The sequence below is a fragment of the Terrapene carolina genome, unplaced genomic scaffold, assembly GCF_002925995.2.
Source record: "Terrapene carolina triunguis isolate 2854851 unplaced genomic scaffold, T_m_triunguis-2.0 Scaffold62, whole genome shotgun sequence".
Taxonomy (NCBI): Eukaryota; Metazoa; Chordata; order Testudines; family Emydidae; genus Terrapene; species Terrapene triunguis.
This window is the reverse complement of record NW_020664413.1, coordinates 60,420,347-60,439,379: the sequence shown is the minus strand read 5'-3', so window position 1 is coordinate 60,439,379 and position 19,033 is coordinate 60,420,347. Positions and strand designations below refer to the sequence as shown.

At 45.3% G+C, this 19,033-nt stretch overlaps 1 protein-coding gene across 1 annotated transcript in view; it reads left to right on the top strand.

The window, feature by feature from the left end:
• PLEKHM3 (pleckstrin homology domain containing M3) overlaps positions 1 to 19,033 on the top strand; it is a 101,523-nt gene that overhangs the window by 5,132 nt on the left and 77,358 nt on the right. The window contains exon 2 of the mRNA XM_024200966.1: positions 10,637 to 11,572. Within this exon, the coding sequence (XP_024056734.1) occupies positions 10,637 to 11,572 (936 nt within the window). The remainder of the gene's footprint in view (positions 1 to 10,636; positions 11,573 to 19,033) is intronic.

Below are 19,033 nucleotides of genomic sequence, written 5' to 3'. Positions count from 1 at the left end.
ATTTGTCCCATTTGCTCTTGCCAACTGATCAAGTCAGCAAGAGCAAATGGGACAAATGCCGCCTTTGGAAAAGAAAGTCGGACGGCCGGGACAGGGCTTAAAAAAGGGATTGTCCTGGCCAAAACGGGACATACGGTCACCCTAAGCAGAGATCTTCCGTTACCAGGGCAGGAAGGGCTGTCTCCACACTCACCCATCTCAGTAAACTTGACTCCTGAGCGCCATATAAAGAACTGGCAGCTACTGTGAAAAAAGACAAGAAGTGTGCCCACGACAGGTCAATAGTTCTCATGGAAGTCCCTAAATAAGTATTAAAAATGACCCCATGATTCCTGTTAAGCATACATAGCATCTATTATAGTAATGGGGGGAGTCATATGAGTCATGAGAGAGAAGGAAAAGTCCATTCTCTCACCCATAGTGAGATAGCCCTTTCTAGAACCCTTAAAAGAAACTAAAGCTGAAGTGCTGTCGCTAGCCTCAGCTGTTTCTTTTCAGTCCTCCCCGGACCTGCTTCCTGGAAAGGACTCTCCTGTGTAGCTTGCAGGCTCTCTTGGTCCTTCTAAGACTGGCCAGTTTGTTTCATGAGTCATTACCTACCTAGAGTATTTAGTACTATATGTTTATCTGTTCCCGCTGCTTGTTTTTTCACGACATAGACAAGTGGAATTGGATCCTTTCCAAGCATCATTGAAGGAAAGGATTTGAAAAATGCACCTGATGGGAGCAGTATCCCCTTGTGCCTGCCAGCAAAACTGCTAATGCATTAGAAACTAATACTGCTCTCTTCCCCCCCCCCCCACACACACACACAGTTTGTGTTAGAGTGCTGTGTTGAGTGGTTAGTGGAACTAGTGAAGAGGGAAGTTTAAGTTCAGGACAGTCTTTTGTTTTTCTAGGCAGGCAGCCTCTCCAGCCAAAGGGAAGGTATCCATAGCACTCAGAGAAGGATCACTTAGACTATTAAGTACAATATGTGAGCAGGTATCTTTGTTGTTCACATGGATTTTTTTTTTCCGAACATAGTCACCTCCTGAGCAGTGCATGTGTTCTAATGCGTCTCATCCATTATTCTTCTCATTTGTATTACTCTAGGGCTTAAAGACCCCAACTAAAAGTGGTGAGATTTCATTGTGCTAGATACTGTACTAACACAAAATGAGAAACAATCCCTGCACCAAAGAGGGTGCAGTCTAATGCTGCTATGCTACACACATTTACACCTGTGGTTAACTAGTTCCATTGGTTCTGGGACTACTCCTGGGAGTAGAGTTAAGCACAGGTGTAAATGTCTGCAGGATTGAGGTCTCAATCGACAAGAGAGAAAAAAGGTGAGAAAGACACAAGCACCCAGAGATGAAGTGACTCACGCAAGGTCACCCAACAGATCAGTAGCAGAGTCAGGGAAATGCCCAAGGTTCTCCTGACTGCCAGGGCGAAATATTGACCCCAGTAACATCAATGGCAAACCTCTCATTGATTTCAGTGGGGGCAGGATTTCACCCCATGTTTTTTTTAGAAATCCTCATCTGTGCAACTAATAAATAGTGGACCAGTAAAGCTGGAAACGTACAGAATGTTTTTTTTCCCCCACCATTTCTGCTGGTTTGAAGCTTGCATTGCACTCAGCTTAGGCAGGGAAATGCTGTCTTCTCTAACTTCCATGGGAGTTCTGCCTGAGTAAGGACTTCAGGCCCTGCCCCTCTAAAGGGGGAATCTTGTCTTCTGGACTTATGACATCTATATGCTGTTGCAAGAGTAGAATGCTAGAAAGCTGAGCTCTCCTTTATGGCTATATAGTACACTATGGACTGGGTTGGGTTTGTTTTTCTTTTTTTGAGCCAGACATAAGCCTGTGTTAATGAGCAACAAAGTTTGGGCTTGCGGGTCTCCTTTGTTGGGATCATTTGCAGTCGACTTACTTTTGAGTTGTCTGTAAACACTTGAGCGTTGCTTTCCCTCCCGTTCTTCTGTTCCTGAACAAGAATGACCCTTTGCCTCAGACTGGCCAGAGAAGCCCTGGCTCTTCCTTTTCCAGACACCCTTACAGAAACTTTTCCAATTCTCGGTGCCTGGCAGCAGGGAGACTTGTCTGAGCAGTGTGTTTATTTATGCAGTAGCTGGCGAGGAGAAACGGAACGGTTTTTTCTTTAAGGGAATGTATGGTTTGTGAAAGATGGCAGCGGCCTGGAGTCGTCCTTCATAGACGCAGGTACAGCATAAGCCAATAGCAGTGCGGATGTCCTCACGCTGCCCCAGCAATGGTGTTTAGGAACTTCATTTAGGCTTGAGGGGGTAATTTAGGAGGGCAAAGACCTATTTATTCGTCGCTTTCTCCAGGATCACCACTGGAGGTCAGATGTGGTGGTAGGTTTTCTGTGGTGTGGACGTTTTGTTTGCTAGGAAATGGAATCAGATCAGCAATGCATTTCATAAGGGTCCTCAGCTGGCAAACAACTTTTGGCCATGTTTGAATCAGTGACTAAGCCCCAGTCCTGCAGAAAGAGACACATGAGTAACCTTATGCCTGTGAGTAGTGCCATTAACATCCAAGTGACTCCCCAAGCTACGGCATAAGTGTTTGCCAGGCCAGGCTCTTAGGAGGGAAAGTCTCTGTGTCGCATTACAGCTCCCCTGAAAGGGGTTGATTAGAGCTGCTTGAACATTTTCTACTGAAACTTTTCCTTGAGCAAACATGGGCTTTTTTTCCTAAACAAAAATTTTCTGCAAAAAATGATTTTTTTTTTAACTGAAAGCCCCCCAAAAATTCAGCTTTTGGTTTTTCATAAAAAACCTGGAAAAATTTTGGGGGGAAAAAATGGACCATTCTTCATTTCTTTTGAAATTTTTCACAGAAAATACCAGGACCATTTTCTTTCTAGCTTTGTTGTTATCATAATGAATGGTCTGAGCCAGGGGTAGGCAACCTATGGCACACGTGCCGAAGGTGGCACGCAAGCTGATTTTCAGTGGCGCTCACACTGCCCGGGTCCTGGCCACCGGTCCGGGGGGCTCTGCATTTTAATTTAATTTTAAATGAAGCTTCTTAAACATTTTAAAAACCGTATTTACTTTACATACAACAATAGTTTAGTTCTATATTATAGACTTATAGAAAGAGACCTTCCAAAAACGTTAAAATGTATGACTGGCACGTGAAACCTTAAATCAGAGTGAATAAATGAAGACTCGGCACACCACTTCTGAAAGGCTGCCGATCCCTGAGCAGTAATAATCAGCAGAGGGCTGTGCCATGAATCTGTTGCTGCTCTTTTCCTCCTTCTCAGAGAGGGTATAATAATACCTATTATAATCATCATCAGCAGATCTCAAAGCGCTTCAAATTTTTAATGTATTTATCCTCATAACACCCCTGTGAGATAGGGCAGTGCTATTATTGGGGGGGGAGGGATAGCTCAGTGGTTTGAGCATTGGCCTGTGAGTTCAATCCTTGAGGGGGCCATTTAGGGAACTGGAGTAAAAATCTGTCTGGGGATTGGTCCTGCTTTGAGCAGGGGGTTGGACTAGATAACCTCCTGAGGTGCCTTCCAACCCTGATATTCTATGATTCTATTATCCCCACTGTACAGAGGGGAAACTGAGGCAGAGAGAGGTTAAGTGAATTGCCCAGGGGTCATAGAGGGAGGCTGTGGCAGACCAGGATTCAAACCTAGGTCGCCAAGGTTAGTGCTCTAACTATTGGAGCATCCTATAGGAACACTGCCAGGCGGGGAAGATTCTGTGGTAGTTGAAAGGCAGGTGGTGAGGTGCAGGTGTGTGGGGACCCTGAGAGGAGCGAGATGTTGAAGATGATTGGTGAAGTGCTTATTGTGACCAATCAGGGAGTAGAGCCCATAGGGCCTAGTGCTTGGAGCACCTGCCAGACAGATTTTAGGTGCCTAATTGTCTTTTGTGTCTTTGAAAATCTGTCCCTGAAGCGCTTGCCTCAGAGCTTGTGACACAGAAGCCATGTATGTAGTGGGTGCACCAGGCATGAGGGGACATCAGGTACAGTATTTTGCACCATGCGTCTAGCACTGTAGGACACAAACTTGGATCTGCTACACCTCAGTGTAGATGGGAAGGATGAGACATTACAGCCTTGTCCGACCGAGATCCCAAAATAATCACAATTAAATTTGTAGCCATGAGCTTCTTTGTTGGGATAAAGAATTGGCTTGGAGATTGACAATAGCAAGTGCCTCTGTATGAGACGCCTCCTGGTGGAGGAGCTGGGTGACTAAGGTTGCTTATTGTCTGCACTTTACCCGATGTGCCCATGACTTGGATGGAAGGAATGCGCTGTAGAGATTATGGATAATTGCTGGTGCTACAAAACTGGAGAAGGAAGAGAAATCAGCACAAAGAATGAGTGCGGTGAGGGTCAACTGAACAAACTAATGACTTGGAGTATGGGCTCACATATAGCATATGCAACTGAAGTAGGATAATAGGGCCAGACCCTCAGTAGTGTAAATTGACATAGTTGTCAATGGCCCTAGAGTTTAGTGACAGAAATGGCCTACCAGATTGAGTCCGTTTGCCTGCATAGACTCCATTAATTCTTTGATGCAACACTTCAGGTATCAATCTTCAGTGTAAAATGGTTACATGATTTAAAAACTCTTGTATGTGGTGCCTTCTTGTATTTCTGGGTTTCTGCGGCAGTAAAGCTCTCAAAATAATCCAGTCGCGGCCATCCTGGTGGCAGAGCAATATTGCTTTGCATTGCCATGTGGAAGATCTGGGTTCTGTTTCAGGTTCTGATCCTGCGAGCTGGGAAATCTGCAGAGACATCATGTTTGCTCCTGAAAGAGGAAGGCATGGAAAGCCTTGTATGAGTTAGAAACGATCCCTGATAAATCAAGTTAATTTCAGAGTGGCTCTCACCTGGGGCTAACTTATTCCCAGGGTTGAGACGAGGCTGCTATAAAAGCACTGGGGAGGATGGTGGAGGGAGTCTGAATATTGGAAGGCAGAGCTTTTAATATGAATGAATATTAATTAATATGAATAATATGAACGAATATTGGAAGGCAGAGATATTTAATTTTAATTATTTAATTTTTAAATAGCACCTAGAGGTCCCAAGTGAGATCAAGGTCCCATTGTGGCTAGGCGCTGCACACACACATAGTAAGAGATATGCCCTGATGAGGTTACACTCTAAATAGACAACACAGACAAAAGGCATGAGGGGGAAACTGAGGCACAGCATGGTGAAGTGACTTGCCCAAGATCACACAGAAGGTCAGTGTCAGAGCCAGGAAATCGGCTGCCAGTCCAGTGCCTATCCACTAGACCACACTATTTCTCTAAATACCTCCCTGAGTCCACTTGCGTGGGTGATGTGTCTTACCAGATCCTGACGGCTCCCTCAGATTGGACATTGTTGGAGTAGGAGAAGTGAGGCAAGGCAAGTTCAGCGGCGATGCTGCGGGTGGGGATACATTGGCGAGGTAGCTGCATTATAGCGATGGGTAGCATGACCTACTCTGCTGTCTTGTGTACATGGGAGGCTCTGGAAGGTGGATGGAGATGGAGAATCCAGTAGGAGAGAGTGAGAGAGGCACAGACCCAGAAGAAGCCGCCGGGGCAGAAGGGTTATGGAATAGCACTGACAAGCTTGGATGTGAGGCCTGACTGGGGCTCTTCAGACTGAATTATTGGCTGCAAGTATGGTGGGGAAAATGGTTTATCCCTATGGGGCTTTGTGCTCCGGAGTTATGGAACTTCACTGAGTTACTGAGAGGGAGTTTTGATCTCCTGGGGCTTATCATAAAGTTGTGATTTTACATAGCATTTCCAGCTTGGTTTCTAAGACTTTTCCCCTACGGCCGATGCCAAGCTAACTATCGTGATGTGAACCGAACCTGTTTTAAATAGCTTTGCTAGTCGCTTTCATCCCTTTCTTCCTTCCCTTTGAAGCTGAGTCAGGGAGTTTATACAAAAGCTGGCTAATGCTTTTTCATTTGATATTCCCATTTCCTTTAGAAATGCGGGATGTACATTTCATGTATCTAATAGCCACTAATAGGTAACCATTTTTGTACTGTGTGCACCTTCTGCCTCTTCCATACCTGTGAATGGGGGTCCTGATGCTGGTCTCCCATACATCACTCTGTCACTTGAGACTTCATTGGGCCCCAGTCTCTATTACACAGTGACTGCCACCAGTGCAAAATGCTATTGTTCTGACCTGGAAGCTGTCCACTGGCGTAAGTGACTAGATACAGTGTAGCTCAACGGAGAATAAGGCCTATTGCCTTCAGGGGATTTACTCCTGGTTTATACCAGTGTAACCGAGAGCAAAGTCAGACCCCGGATTCAGAAAAATTCCCTATCGCTGCATTTAGAAAAACAGGGAGAAAATAATTGGTTTTAAATCTCTTATGATTTGGCTACGCGGTTCATTTCACTCTGCATCTTTGTATTGAATCATATTCTAGAATAGCTGCCATGTGGACATTTTATTGGAAACGAGCACATACCTGGTTTCTAGAAGTGGTTTAAGAAACCTGGTCCTTCGATATTAGAATCATAGAATATTAGGGTAGGAAGAGACCTCAGGAGGTCATCTAGTTCAACCCCCTGCTCAAAGCAGGACCAACACCAACTAAATCATCCCATTAAACCAACTCCCCCAGGAATGGACACACCTAGAATTAGAGGTAGCCTGATTCACCATTCTCAAAGTTGGTTTTGCCTTCCTTGAAGCTAAAGACTGAACAATCGTGAAAGCTCAGTGAAAATGGTTCTTCTTATATTACTGTCAGCATTATTCTATGCAAACTGCTGCCCAGACACACAAGACCTTAGTGTAAAGTTACTTGGAAGCATGTGACATAAGGCTAAATAAACCAGTTTGGGTTCTTATACACCAAAATATTGGGAATTAATTGCCAGATATAAAATGCATTGTTTGCAGGACAGAGGCAAATCAAATATGCTGATTACCTGGGAAATTCCTTCCTCCATCTAAAATGACTGTTGGAAGTTAATTGAGAAGAAGAGACCAGGATGTGACTTGGGAAGGAAGTGAGCACAATCCTGCCAGGTGCAGAGTGCTCGGGTCCCTGTCAAGCAAAACACTGCAACTTGTCCTACTGAATTTGATGGGGCTGCTCATATGCTTATAGATTCATCGATTCCAAGGGCAGAAAGAACCACTGTGATCATCTCCTACATAACACAGGCCATAGAACTTCCCCACAATAACTGCTCGAGCAAATCATTCAGGGAAACATCCAGTCTTGATTTAAACATGGTCATCGATGGAGAATCCACCACGATCCTTGGTAAATTGTTCCAATGGTTAATTACCTTCACTGTTAACTTAAAATGAAGCACATGTGTAGAGTGATTTGCTAGATTGGGGCCACAGTGCTCAGCGTCTTGTAGAGACTGAGCCTCGTAAGAGACTGGAGATGAGTAATCCAGTTTAATTATGTGTGTTCATTATGTATCAGTCCTGTTTCTAAATTAATAATAATCCTTTGTGCTGTGAACACCTGATCTTGCAGCCATGGAAATCATTGTCAAAGCTTCCACTGAGTTCAGTTGTGTAGGATCGGGGTCTTAAAGCATAGCCTTTTGGCCAAGGATTTTCCTTGCAAACATTAATGAATTAAGCTTCATGGCACACCAATCGAGTAGGCTTTATTCGCTTTTTACAGATAAGTAGACTGAAGCACGAAGAGGTTAAATGAGTTGTCCAAGGTCACACAGAGAGTCAGTGGCCAATCTGGGAACAGAATCCAGGAGCTGTCTTCTCTGTCTCCGGACAACACTGCCTAATCTAAAATGTATTCAAATAACGGGGATGCGAGAAAACACATTTGCTTGTTTTTTAATAGTAGCGTTCGCTTGGCGTGTGAAGGGACAGGCTGCCTGCCTCCAAACAGAAACACAAATACAAGCTGTTTAGCAATGGGAAAAAATATCCCAGCTTTGCTTAAACCACTTCTGATCTCCCCTCTTCCAATGCTTGTGGAAATCAGAGATGATTTGAGGAGGGTGAGCCACCATGTCAGGTGGACACTCGGTGCAAGAAATTTTAATGAGATGTAATACAAACAAACTACCCAGAGAGAGGAGGTAATCTGCAGAGAGAATTCTCGGCTGCTCCCAGCTGCTATCTGTTTGTTTTCCCCTTATTTTTCAAGAAATTACAGTTCAAAAAAGCATAAGCCCAGATGTGGGTTATTTACTGTGATTATCTCCCTTTTTACTGTGCCTCAATTTAATTTCCCTGGTTTTGGGGGGGAGGAGGGAGAAGAGAAATGCTGTTTCTGTTTATGTGGTGGACAGAAAGATGGTAGCATTCAGTGGATGGGTATTATCTGGCTTATTGTGCATCAAGGAGATGAAGGAGCAGAGGAGGATGAAGGGAGGGGCACCTGCTAATACAGCCCATCTATCCAGCATCCATTGCCCTGACCCGAACAGTATGAATTTGAATTTTAATCAAGCTGGCTGATGTTTTTGTCCCAGTTAAAGTGGAAGCGGGTGAAGCCAATTCCCGGAAGCTCAAGGGAAGGGGAGAGGGAATGCCTAGTGAAAGAGAGAGAGAGAGACGGCCTTTCTGTCACTCAGCAAAAGACAAGCACATTTCTGGGTAGCTGAACGAGGCCTGGGGGTAGGGAGTGGTTCTGAGTTTGTCTTATTATGGAAGAAGCTTGAACTGTCGTCTGTACTTTGGAAGCCGAGAGAGCGAGTGAGATTGCTGTTGGGTCTGCAGCGGCACCATCTCTTTTATTGGATTAACCGAGAAGGAAGATGACTGTAGAATGTGTACCCATTATCTGCACTACAAAGGGATTAGTGTGGGTTTCAAAGAAATTAATGGCTTTTGAGTTAGCACAGAAATACTAATGAATGTCAGGGCCAGAGATGTAAGGCAAACAAAATTGGTTTCTTATTTTTTTTTCTCCCTTTGCATTTGGGGTATGAGTTTAATTTTTCTCTGCAATTTTATGATTTAGATCTATGGTTTTCCCTTTTAGCCGAAATACTCTCTAGTAGGTTGTCCATTTGCAGGGAGTAGTTAAATTTGTGTGTTTACATCCATATCAGGCTTGATAATGCTTAAGTCAGTGAAATTGTTGAAAACATCTGCACAGAAAGTCTGTGTCTACACTGGGAAAACTTATCATGTTAAATGTTAACTAACATGATGTTAAACACAGTTTTGTCCTTAGTGTTTGTCAGGAGAGCAGTCGATTTAGGACGTGCTAGCTAAGCCCAACCTAAACTTGACCTTTTTCCCGGTGTAAAGGTCGGGAAGCACCCTGAGCTCAATTTTGTTGTTGTTGCTGGTTGAGTTTAGCCCAGTTTTCTGTGACTACACTAGGGAAAAGGTCAGGTGTTAGCTAAATCCTGGTCTATGCTACAAAGTTCGGTCAACCTAACTACGTAGCTTAGCAAAATGAAAAATGTTGTGCCCTGTGTGTGACGTAGTTTAGGCCAACCTAATCCCCAGTGTAGACATCGCTTGGAATTCTTCCCTCAACTTAGCTACTGCCTCTCAGAGGTGTAGTTGCTACGGCGACAGAAGGGATTCTTCTGTTGCTGTAGAAAGCATCTGCACTACCGCAGCCCAGCATTTCTAATCTAGACAGAACCTAAGTCTGACCTTAATTTGACCACTTTTCTTAGTCCAAACCCTTGGGTATGTCTTCCCTGCAGCATTAATTCACGCTCTTACTCAGGTGTTCCCCTTAATGTTCCTCGTATCCACACACACAATCCTCTGACCTGAGCTGTCTGGTGCTTTCAACCCAAGTTAGCTGGCCCAGGTGGGACTATAGGATAGAGTCTGGGTTCTGCTTACAGTCGGGCTGGTAACCCACCCCACCCACTTTGCAGTGAGGATACAGGCTAAGCCACTTGAGTGCTCATAACTCTCCAGTGCCTTCCCACAATTCCCCCTGCTGCACCCGAAAGGACAGACAAGTTCTCCCACAGTTCACTGGGGAAGAGGCATAGAGAGAGTAGTGTGCTTCTCAGTACTTAAACTGCGTGGGAGGTTCTAGATGGTAGGATGTATGGCATGTCCATACATAGAGCCACTTTAGAAAGAACCTCTAGAAAATATTATACAGCTGAGCCCGGCCACTTTTTTTTAATATGATTTAGTGTTTTAGGGTTTCCATTTCTGCTGGACCACGGGAGGCAGTGGATAGAGCACTGGATTGGGGCTTAGGAGACGTGGGCTTTATTCCCAGCTCTCCCACTGACCTGCTGGGTGACCTTGGGCAAGTCACCTCACCTTTTCTGTGCCTCCAGTTCTCATCTGTAAAATGGGGGGAATGGTACTCAAGCCCCTTGGTAAAGCGCTTTGAGATCCACAACTGAAAAGAGCTGTGTGAAAGCTGGGTATTACTATGTTTATCATTTCATCTAAATCCTAATCTGCAATTGGCTGCATGGATGTGTCAAGCTCTGCTTCTCCAGCATCATATGTCCCTGTTGCAAATATTTATTTGGGCCAAGACTGTCCAAGTCATACCAGTTCCCCTCAGAAATATAATAATACTTCATTTGCTGTGCCCAGGGCAATTGCTGTGAGCCAGAATGACTATAGAGTGAATCATTGGGAAAGAATTGAGTAATTGTCTTGTTTGGTTTCTTCCAGAACACAAGCTGACATTCCCAAATATTCTGAAGAAGGGATACCTAGAAATTAGAAAGGACCATGACAGCTATTGGCAGCCCTGCTATGCAGAGCTCTCTCCACACAAACTGTACCTGTATTACCTCGACAGTAGCGGCAACCAGAATTTTCCTACCGTGTATCCGCTTTCACATTTCCAAAGTGTCACTGTCACAGACAGCACTGAAACAAAGATGGTGGATGCCATTCTGTCGGACAACTCCCAGCTGCAGCTGAAGGCAGAGTCGCCGTGGGAGACTTTGGACTGGGGGAAGAAACTTTGGGAGGTGGGGCATTCCTCTGCGCCAACGTTCAGGAGGCAGCAGGAAAACCTAGAGGGCTCACAGAAGCTGGACAACAACAGGGACCTTCCCCAGATTCATGGCTTACAAAAGAAGTCTGCTGAGCTTTTCCAGTGTACAGCTTTGAGCCAAAATACAAAGGAGTACCAAAACATTCTCAGGTCAGGGACTCTTTATAGGTTGACGGTCCAGAATAACTGGAAAGCGTTTACTTTTGTACTAAGCAGATCTTGTCTCATGGCATTTCAGCCCGGGAGCCTCGATGAAGACCCTCTCCTGAGCTATAACATTGACGTGTGCCTGACTGTCCAGACAGATATTCTGGATGACTGTGACTCATGCTTTCAGGTCATTTTCCCTCAAGATGTCCTCCGGCTGCGTGCAGAGACCCGTCAGAGGGCACAGGAGTGGATGGAGGCCCTGAAATCTGCTGCCAACGCAGCCAGAAGTTTAGGTCCAAACCTGCAGGTTACTCTCAGAAACAAAGCCAGAGATCAGCCTCTGGGGAGAGACTTCAGGCAGAGCAAGCGCCAGTCTGTGACCACCAGCTTTCTGAGCATTCTGACCACGTTGTCTTTGGAAAGAGGACTCACGGCCCAGAGCTTTAAGTGTGCAGGTAAGCGACTCCATTGCAGTGGCTTTGCTCTCACATACTCTATATTGGATAAAAGACCGACTGCTTGTAAGTCCTTGTAAGGATTCATGCACATTTGTCTAAGAAATGGGCACTCATTTTCCATCCCTGAAACGCCACAGGCTGTGAAGGCCTCAGATCTGGCAAACTAAGCTGGTTTTGGCCTGGTTAGCCGCGGAGTGGGGTATGTCCGAGTGAAACAGAAGGCGTTGTAAGGAGTGGTGCTGTAGGTGGCGCGCTTCTCTCTGAGTCACAGTGGCTTACAGTGACACAGAAACTGTAAGAACATCTCCCATCATATCAGGTTTTGTAAACCCCTTCAGCATGTGGGTAGATTGTTATCTCTTTGGCTCTTTTTACTGTGCGCGTGTGCACGGCCTAGCCCAATGGGGTCTGGTCCCTGATGGCGCTAATGTAATAGAAATAACGCTGAAGCTAAATTCTGGAGCTAAGGTGCTCCTTTAATGACAACAAAGGCATTATTTTAATGGCAATAAGGCCTGAAGGCACAACATTTTGTGATGTGGTGTCATGCAATCTCTGATCCTAAGCAGGTTTGGGTAGGTATTGGATGGGGGATCTCAAAAGCACGCTGAGGGGCTGCAGGAAGCGGTGATGGTAGGTAGTGCTTTTCCCTCTGAGTCAATGTGGAGTCCCCCCCAACATGTGAGGTGAAAGGGGTAAACTTCTAGGTGTAAACGTCCTACAGCATTTTTGTAAGAGTAGGGTGTCAAGCCATTGTCCAGGACCAATTCCACTTTGAGTAATCATATTCTGCCTAGCTAAGATTTACCCTTTAGCCTCAGCTGAATACACAAGTATTATTCACTTCCTGTTCCAGCTTGTGCTGCGTGACTGTGAAGTGGTTGTTGCCTTTCATCGGAGGTTTAGGTGATTCATAGGGAGGAAGTCTTGTCCAGTGGTTAGAGCACAAGATTGGGAGTCAGAAATTCTGCATTGTCGTTCTGACTCTGCCACTGACTCATAGCGCATCCTGACGTGACTAGCAGAGACCTACATTTTCAAAAGTGATTCTGATTTGGGGTGCATTAGGTTTTGGGTGCCTACTTTAATATAACTTAAAGGAGTCTGATTTGCAGAAAGTGCTGAACATGCCCGCCCCCCCAGTCAACAGGCCCCTTTAAAATGTCTCAAGTCGGGCATCTAACAATGGAGGCACCCTAAATCACTAGTCACTTCTGAAAATTTAGGCCTGTTAGTCTCTCTGTGCATGTTCCCCCATCTGTAAAATGGGGATAAGAAATCCTACCAGACACAGGTAGATTATGGGGATCAATTAATTGATGTTTGTAAAACAATATTAAGACCCTAGGGTGCTGGGCACTACAAAAGTGCCAGAGTATTGTAACAATTAGACCAGTATGTATGTGTACAATTGGAACTGCTCAAGGGAACTTTGTCATGGGCCCTTTCTATTAATGTCTTCTGGTGGCTCAAGTGGTAGGTGCCTGTGTTTTAGGACCAAGGGGATCTGAGTTCTATGCTCCATACAACTATCGAACTTGCAGACTGTGTAATTTTTTCATTGCTGTATCTTCTCTGAGTCTTTCCTTTCCTTAAAAGCTCAAATTCAGCTCCTGGGCTTCAGGAGGAGACTCCCTGTTTGCTTGGATTATCGTGCCCTTCCTTCAGATACTGTCACCTGTCTGTGTGTGTTCTAGGCCTGAGATCCAGATGTGTGCTTATCTGCTTTTTTCCTTCCCTGGAAGTGGATTTAATGTCACAGCCTCAAGCATCCATGTTTGTTTTGTTTGATTAATCGCAACCTTAATTCATTTGAGAACTGACTAGTTCAGGGCCAGGGTACAATTTAATTGGCGCTTTTGAAAATCCCATTACCTACATCTGGCCCTATGTCTCCCTGTGCCTCCGTTCCCCATCTATAAAATGGTGATAATAGCCCTTCCCTATCTCATGTGTGTTGTGAGGATAAATACATTATGGATAGTGAGGCACTCGGGCCCAGATCCTCAGAAGTATTTAGGCTTCCATCTTCTGTTGAAATCAGCGGAAGTTAGGAACCTAAATAGCCTTTGAGGTTCTGGGCCTCAGATACTACATTGATGGGGAGCCATACAAGGACCTGAGAGAGATCTGTGTAATCTGTTACCTGTATGCAGTGCTGTTATAGCTGTGTGGGTCCCAGGAGATTAGAGAGACAAGGTGAGTGAGGGAATATCTTTTCTTGGACCAACTTCTGTTGGTGGGAGAGGCGAGCTTTCGAGGTAACATGGAGCTGGAGAAGATCTCTGTGTCAGCTGGAAAACTTGTTCCTCTCAGCAGCAGAAACTGGTCAGTAAAAGATATGACCTCACTTATCTTGTCTCTCTAATCTATTACCCAGCCGCCAGGGTTTATTAAACTCCAGTGGAAGCAAAGTCAGTAGTCTCATTTTAAGATATTTTCAGGGTTTCCGTCTTCATTTTCTTCCTTTCTTCTTAATTCTCTTCACTTAAAACAAAATTCAGTAAAGAAACGTTCTCTCCTTTAGCGCCACCGTTTCAGTGCTGCCCTGCTTCCAAGAAAGCTAATGAGTGTGTTGCCAGCGACCTCAGCAGGAGCGGGATCAGGCCATGGGAGAGCAACAAATAACCTGTCGTCTTTAATTTGAGAAGTATTTTGGGTATTCTGGATTTTATCCTGTGGGAACAGCCTTTTGTGTGGGAAAGGATGGATTTCCTCTCTGAAACACGCTACATCGCATCTTGAGTCACTCAGACGTTCCCCACAGAAATAAAGCACTCTGACCTTGTTGGGGCGTGAGTGCTGTTTTTAATTTATGGTCTTATTTTTAAAAAACCGCGTGTAGCTTTCATGATACTCTGAGGCCAGGTCTGCACTACAGTCCTGTCTCCGTGTAACTACATTGCTCAGGGGTGTGAAAAACCCACATCCCTGAATGACACAGTTATACCAACCTCCCCTCCGTGTAGACAGTGCTATGGTGAAAGGAGAGCTTCTCCGGTCGATCTTGCTCCTGCCTCTCATGGAGGTGGATTAACTACACTGACGGGACAAGCTCTCCTGTCGGCGTAGGTAGTGTCTTCACTAAAACACTACAGCTGCACCGGTACAACTGTATGTGAAGACGAGCCTTGACGCTTACTTGTTAGACGTTTCCTATGCTCCCATGGCCAGATTTTTCAGAGGTGATGAGCAAGCATAGCTCCCACGGTAGGATTTATGGGCACTCAGCATCTCTGAGACTGAGAATCAGGCGACTGGGCATAATTTTAACTTGAATTTCAATATACCCATACATCACATCCAGTTTTAGAGAAGGGTTTATGTCCCTAGTGCTGTCTTTTTTCATTGTGGGCTGTGCCTGTCCCCCGGGGTCCCGGAGAGTGGATTTGGGGCCTCTAGCTGCTACCACAATACAAATAAATAAATAATAATGAATAATAACTGGGAAAATTCCATCCTGTTTGCTTCAGGGAGGAAAAGTTCGTGCCGAGGAGACTTTGGGGAATAATGAGTCTTGAAGATCTCCATGCATCTTCATTGCTATATAGACGATTTCTGCTGTTTTACTTCATAGGCTACTGTTTAACCTAACAGGACTGCTGTCGGTAATTAAATCTTGTAGGCATTAAGAGCTTTCCCTCCCTACACCCCCTCCCACCCCGGCTGCTGGGAGGGGGAAGCTTGGAAAGAAGGGTGGGGGGGGGAAAGTTTTGCTGTGAATTCTTCAGCCATTTAGTGCAAATTCCTGTAATTACCGTCATTGTGTCGTGTCTGAATGGCACATAATACAGCAGAAGCCTTTCCTAATTGAGACCTTACAGGAGGTACAAATCCCTTCTTTGTTCAGCCTGCCAAATTAGTGCCGGAAAGTGGCAGGGTCCGAGTGGGAATCAAAGGCGAGCAACACAAAGATGGAACTTAAGGCTACAGTAATAACCCTCTCTTGTCCTGCAGGGAAAAAAGTAATGACCAATGAAAAATGAAGTTTTTTTGTTATAAATTCCCTTGACATGACAGCACCTCGGGGCTGCTTTATTTATTTAGTAAAAGTGATTAAACAGTAATACAACAGGGCAGTCCATTGTCTGCCATGCTACCGCCCACCCTACAGACCCCTGCTGCCTTGGCTAATTGATTGACAATGAACCTCTGATAAAGAAGTTTGTTGGGAGGTTTGATGGGGGGGGGTTCCCCCCCCTTTCTTTGTCTGGAGTTTCTTTTTGTTTGAATTGCACTCCACATTCTACACCCCCCCCCCTTTAAAAGCTTTTCAGGGACAGCTCCCAGACAAACAGCTGACACTCACAAGCAGGTAGAGAAGAATGAGAATCTCTGTGCCTAGCTTTTGACAGGTTTATCTTGGGGGCTGACTAGCACTTTCCAACCATCGATATAAGCCAGGGCAGCAGTGTCAGACATAGCCATGGGGTGGAGGGGAAAGGGAGAGGGGGGGGCCAGATTGTTGATGCGCTGGGTTGAGAAGGGTAGTTTAGAAAAACAGTTTTCCTTTGGTGGGAACTGATGCCTTAGCTTGGTCTGTGCATGCAAGAGGTTTCCCCCACCCTGGTTTCTCCCTCTTACTGTGGGGCAGGGCATTCCATTTCTCACACTGGGTTTTCAAGATAGGGAGCTAATATGTAGGCTGTTGATTAAAAGGGTCGGAAGGGTGGAGATTTTTAAGACTGCATATATTTTATATGCTTTGTTGTGTGTACAAATTTTTGGCCCCGAAGATGCATATTTTCTGGAGAGAAAGTGGGATGAGCTGCACATTCCTTAGGCCCCAAAAAGTCAGCCTCTCCTCGGTCTCTAATTAATGTGCCCCTAGACTCTCTTCTTACAAGCCAGGAGCCGGATCCTGCACTGCGATTCCCTGGCACAGGTGCCCACACTGGTGGTGAATACGTGGAACTCTGTACAGGTGTAGGGGTCACATGGTTCACATGCTAGATGATCACATGGGGCCTGAGGCCTGAGGCCCTGATCCTACAAACAGTTAAGCACATGCATAATTTAACTCAGGTGAATCTGCTCCATGTGCATAAAGTTAAACACCTGCTTAAGTGCTTTGCCAGGTCAGGTTCCAAGCTAGTAAATGTCATGCTTCGTGGTTTGGCTTTTAATGGGCAGATATGGGAAAAGTTTACACGGTCACAAGGTCCTTTTCCATTAATGGGTTGTGTCACAGATAGATCCACTATTTAGTTACTTCGTTTGGATACAGGCAAAATCCCTGAATTGATCAGATTAGGAATATAGGATTTGCCAGCCTGGATCAAAGCATGTGTCCATCAAGTCCAGTGTCCTGCATCTGGCAGTGGCTAGTAGCTAATTCTCCAGAGGGAAGTGTAGCTACCCACTCCCTGTAGTGAAGCACCCAGCTGTTTGTTCAATACTGTGGGGTCAAGGGGAAAGGAAGGAGCTTCTCCCACAGACCTAAGGGGATCAGATTACGCCTGGGGCTCCTAGCCCTTTTTTGTCATGCCCCCAGTTTTGAAATGGACTGGTGAGATGAGCTGCCTTTTCCCTGGTCTCCTTGCACTGTGCTCTGGCATAGTTACTAGTCTCTTTCCTCTCTTCAGCTTTTTCTTTTTTACAATTAATTTGTAATTAGAGCCGCGTGTGTTTCCTTTTATTAATCTAACTGCCAGTCCTAACGAATATGTGCGTTCCATCCTGATGCGAAATGTGCTCAGTATCTTTATGGTTGTAGCTTTGTATGTCCCATCCTTGCATTTCCCCCCCCTCTCCCGCCGTTCTCTTTCCGGCTTTGCCAGGCGACTCCCATTCATTGTCCCCACACTTGCCAGAAAGATACACGCTGCTGCTGGGGCTCCATAGACTTGGCTCCATGTGCTCTCCCCGCTGAGAGCAGAAAGCAAGGGTTGGGCCAGCGAGCCTGCAGCCCTGTATGCATGAGCTGCTCCTGTAGAGGCCACGCAGGAGCAGCAGGTGGAAGGCTGGTGTCTTTCCAGGAGGCATTTTACCCATGGCTATGTTGTGATCACATTTGCACTGGTCGGGGGGATCTGGCAGAGCAGAAACGAGGTCCTGCAGCTCTTCCTGCCAGCTAGAGCTAGTGTGGAGCTCACCCCTGGTTGGGAAAATGCTGATTTTTGTCTTGCAGAATGAAATATGTTTCCCCTTAATTTCCCGGCAAACCAGCAAATATTATGGTTCACAAAACTATTTAGTCACTTTAAAAAAATCCAGCTACAGTACTGACTTGGTCTGACTTTCATCAAAACAATCGCCAGTGGACAGCTAGAGGTGCCCATCCTTTGAATTCAGCAGGCGCTTTGTAAGTCGTTGTAACACCCTAGAAATTCAGTAGCACCTATCTACTGAATTAAAAACACTACAGGCCAAATTTCAATAAGCTGTTTGACTGATAATATTATATCAGAATGTCCTTTTCAAGACCTTCAGCCCCGGGTTATTGCGATTTCATTAAATGCAGCCAGCAGCCCCTCAATCTTACCTATCTAAGGCATCTGCTGTTGTGGTATCTAAGTGCTGTACACATCAATTTATGATCTATTTAGCTTAACCTCAGTTGATCTCATTTCTCTGTCTCTCCATGATTCCAGGGATTTTTCCTCCTCCCCTTCTTCTGAGTCTCTATAATGCTCCCTATGAGAGTGTGTGTTGCATTAAAAAATTGCATTTGTAATGGTGCTTTATAAACCACGGTTTCTCATGGGTGTATAGCTGCCCTTTCAGAGCCCCTTGAAATCAATAGAAAACCTTTCATTGAGTTCAGCGGAAGTGGGTTTGGGACCTTTAGGGCTCAGCCCTGCATTCCTTGTACTCATGCAAAAACTCCACTGTCCCTGTCTAGACTAGAATTTGGAAGGTGTTAGCTACACCTCGTCTGGACAAAGCCATTGACTTCAGGGGGCTTTTCCAGGCGAAGGACTACCAGATGGGATTCTGAAGTGGCTTGCAGGTGAAAGCTCAATTTGTCACATTCTCGGATGGATACTGGAGTAATTTTGCCTTGGTGTGCGATTAAATCTTTCTGGATTTATCCTGGCCCCCTTGTGGAGCCCCTCTGAGGTGAATATTTAGAAACAGGGTGAGGCTACTGGTCATCAGTGCACTAGCAGTTTGAATGCTGCGGTTTGGGAAGATCACACAGGGCGTATCACACGATAGCTCTCCTGCGGTGTTGGTTGGCTAAGCATGCCCCATGTAACGAGGCGACGGCAGAAGCCATTTTCTTCTGGTTTCTAGAGGCAGAGTGTGTTTGTTCAGCTGAGCTTTCTGATCCAATTCTAAGATGTGATTCGGCTTTGAACAGTGATTGTAAAACGGACACCCAATTCAATCTGCTCTCTTTGTGATCTGCTACGTGTGTGCAGAATCATCTCTTTAGTCTTCTGACAAAAATAAGTTTTTACTCCTGTTATCCACAGTCCTGGGAGGATGAGCTGCATTCTGTTCTGAGGTGAG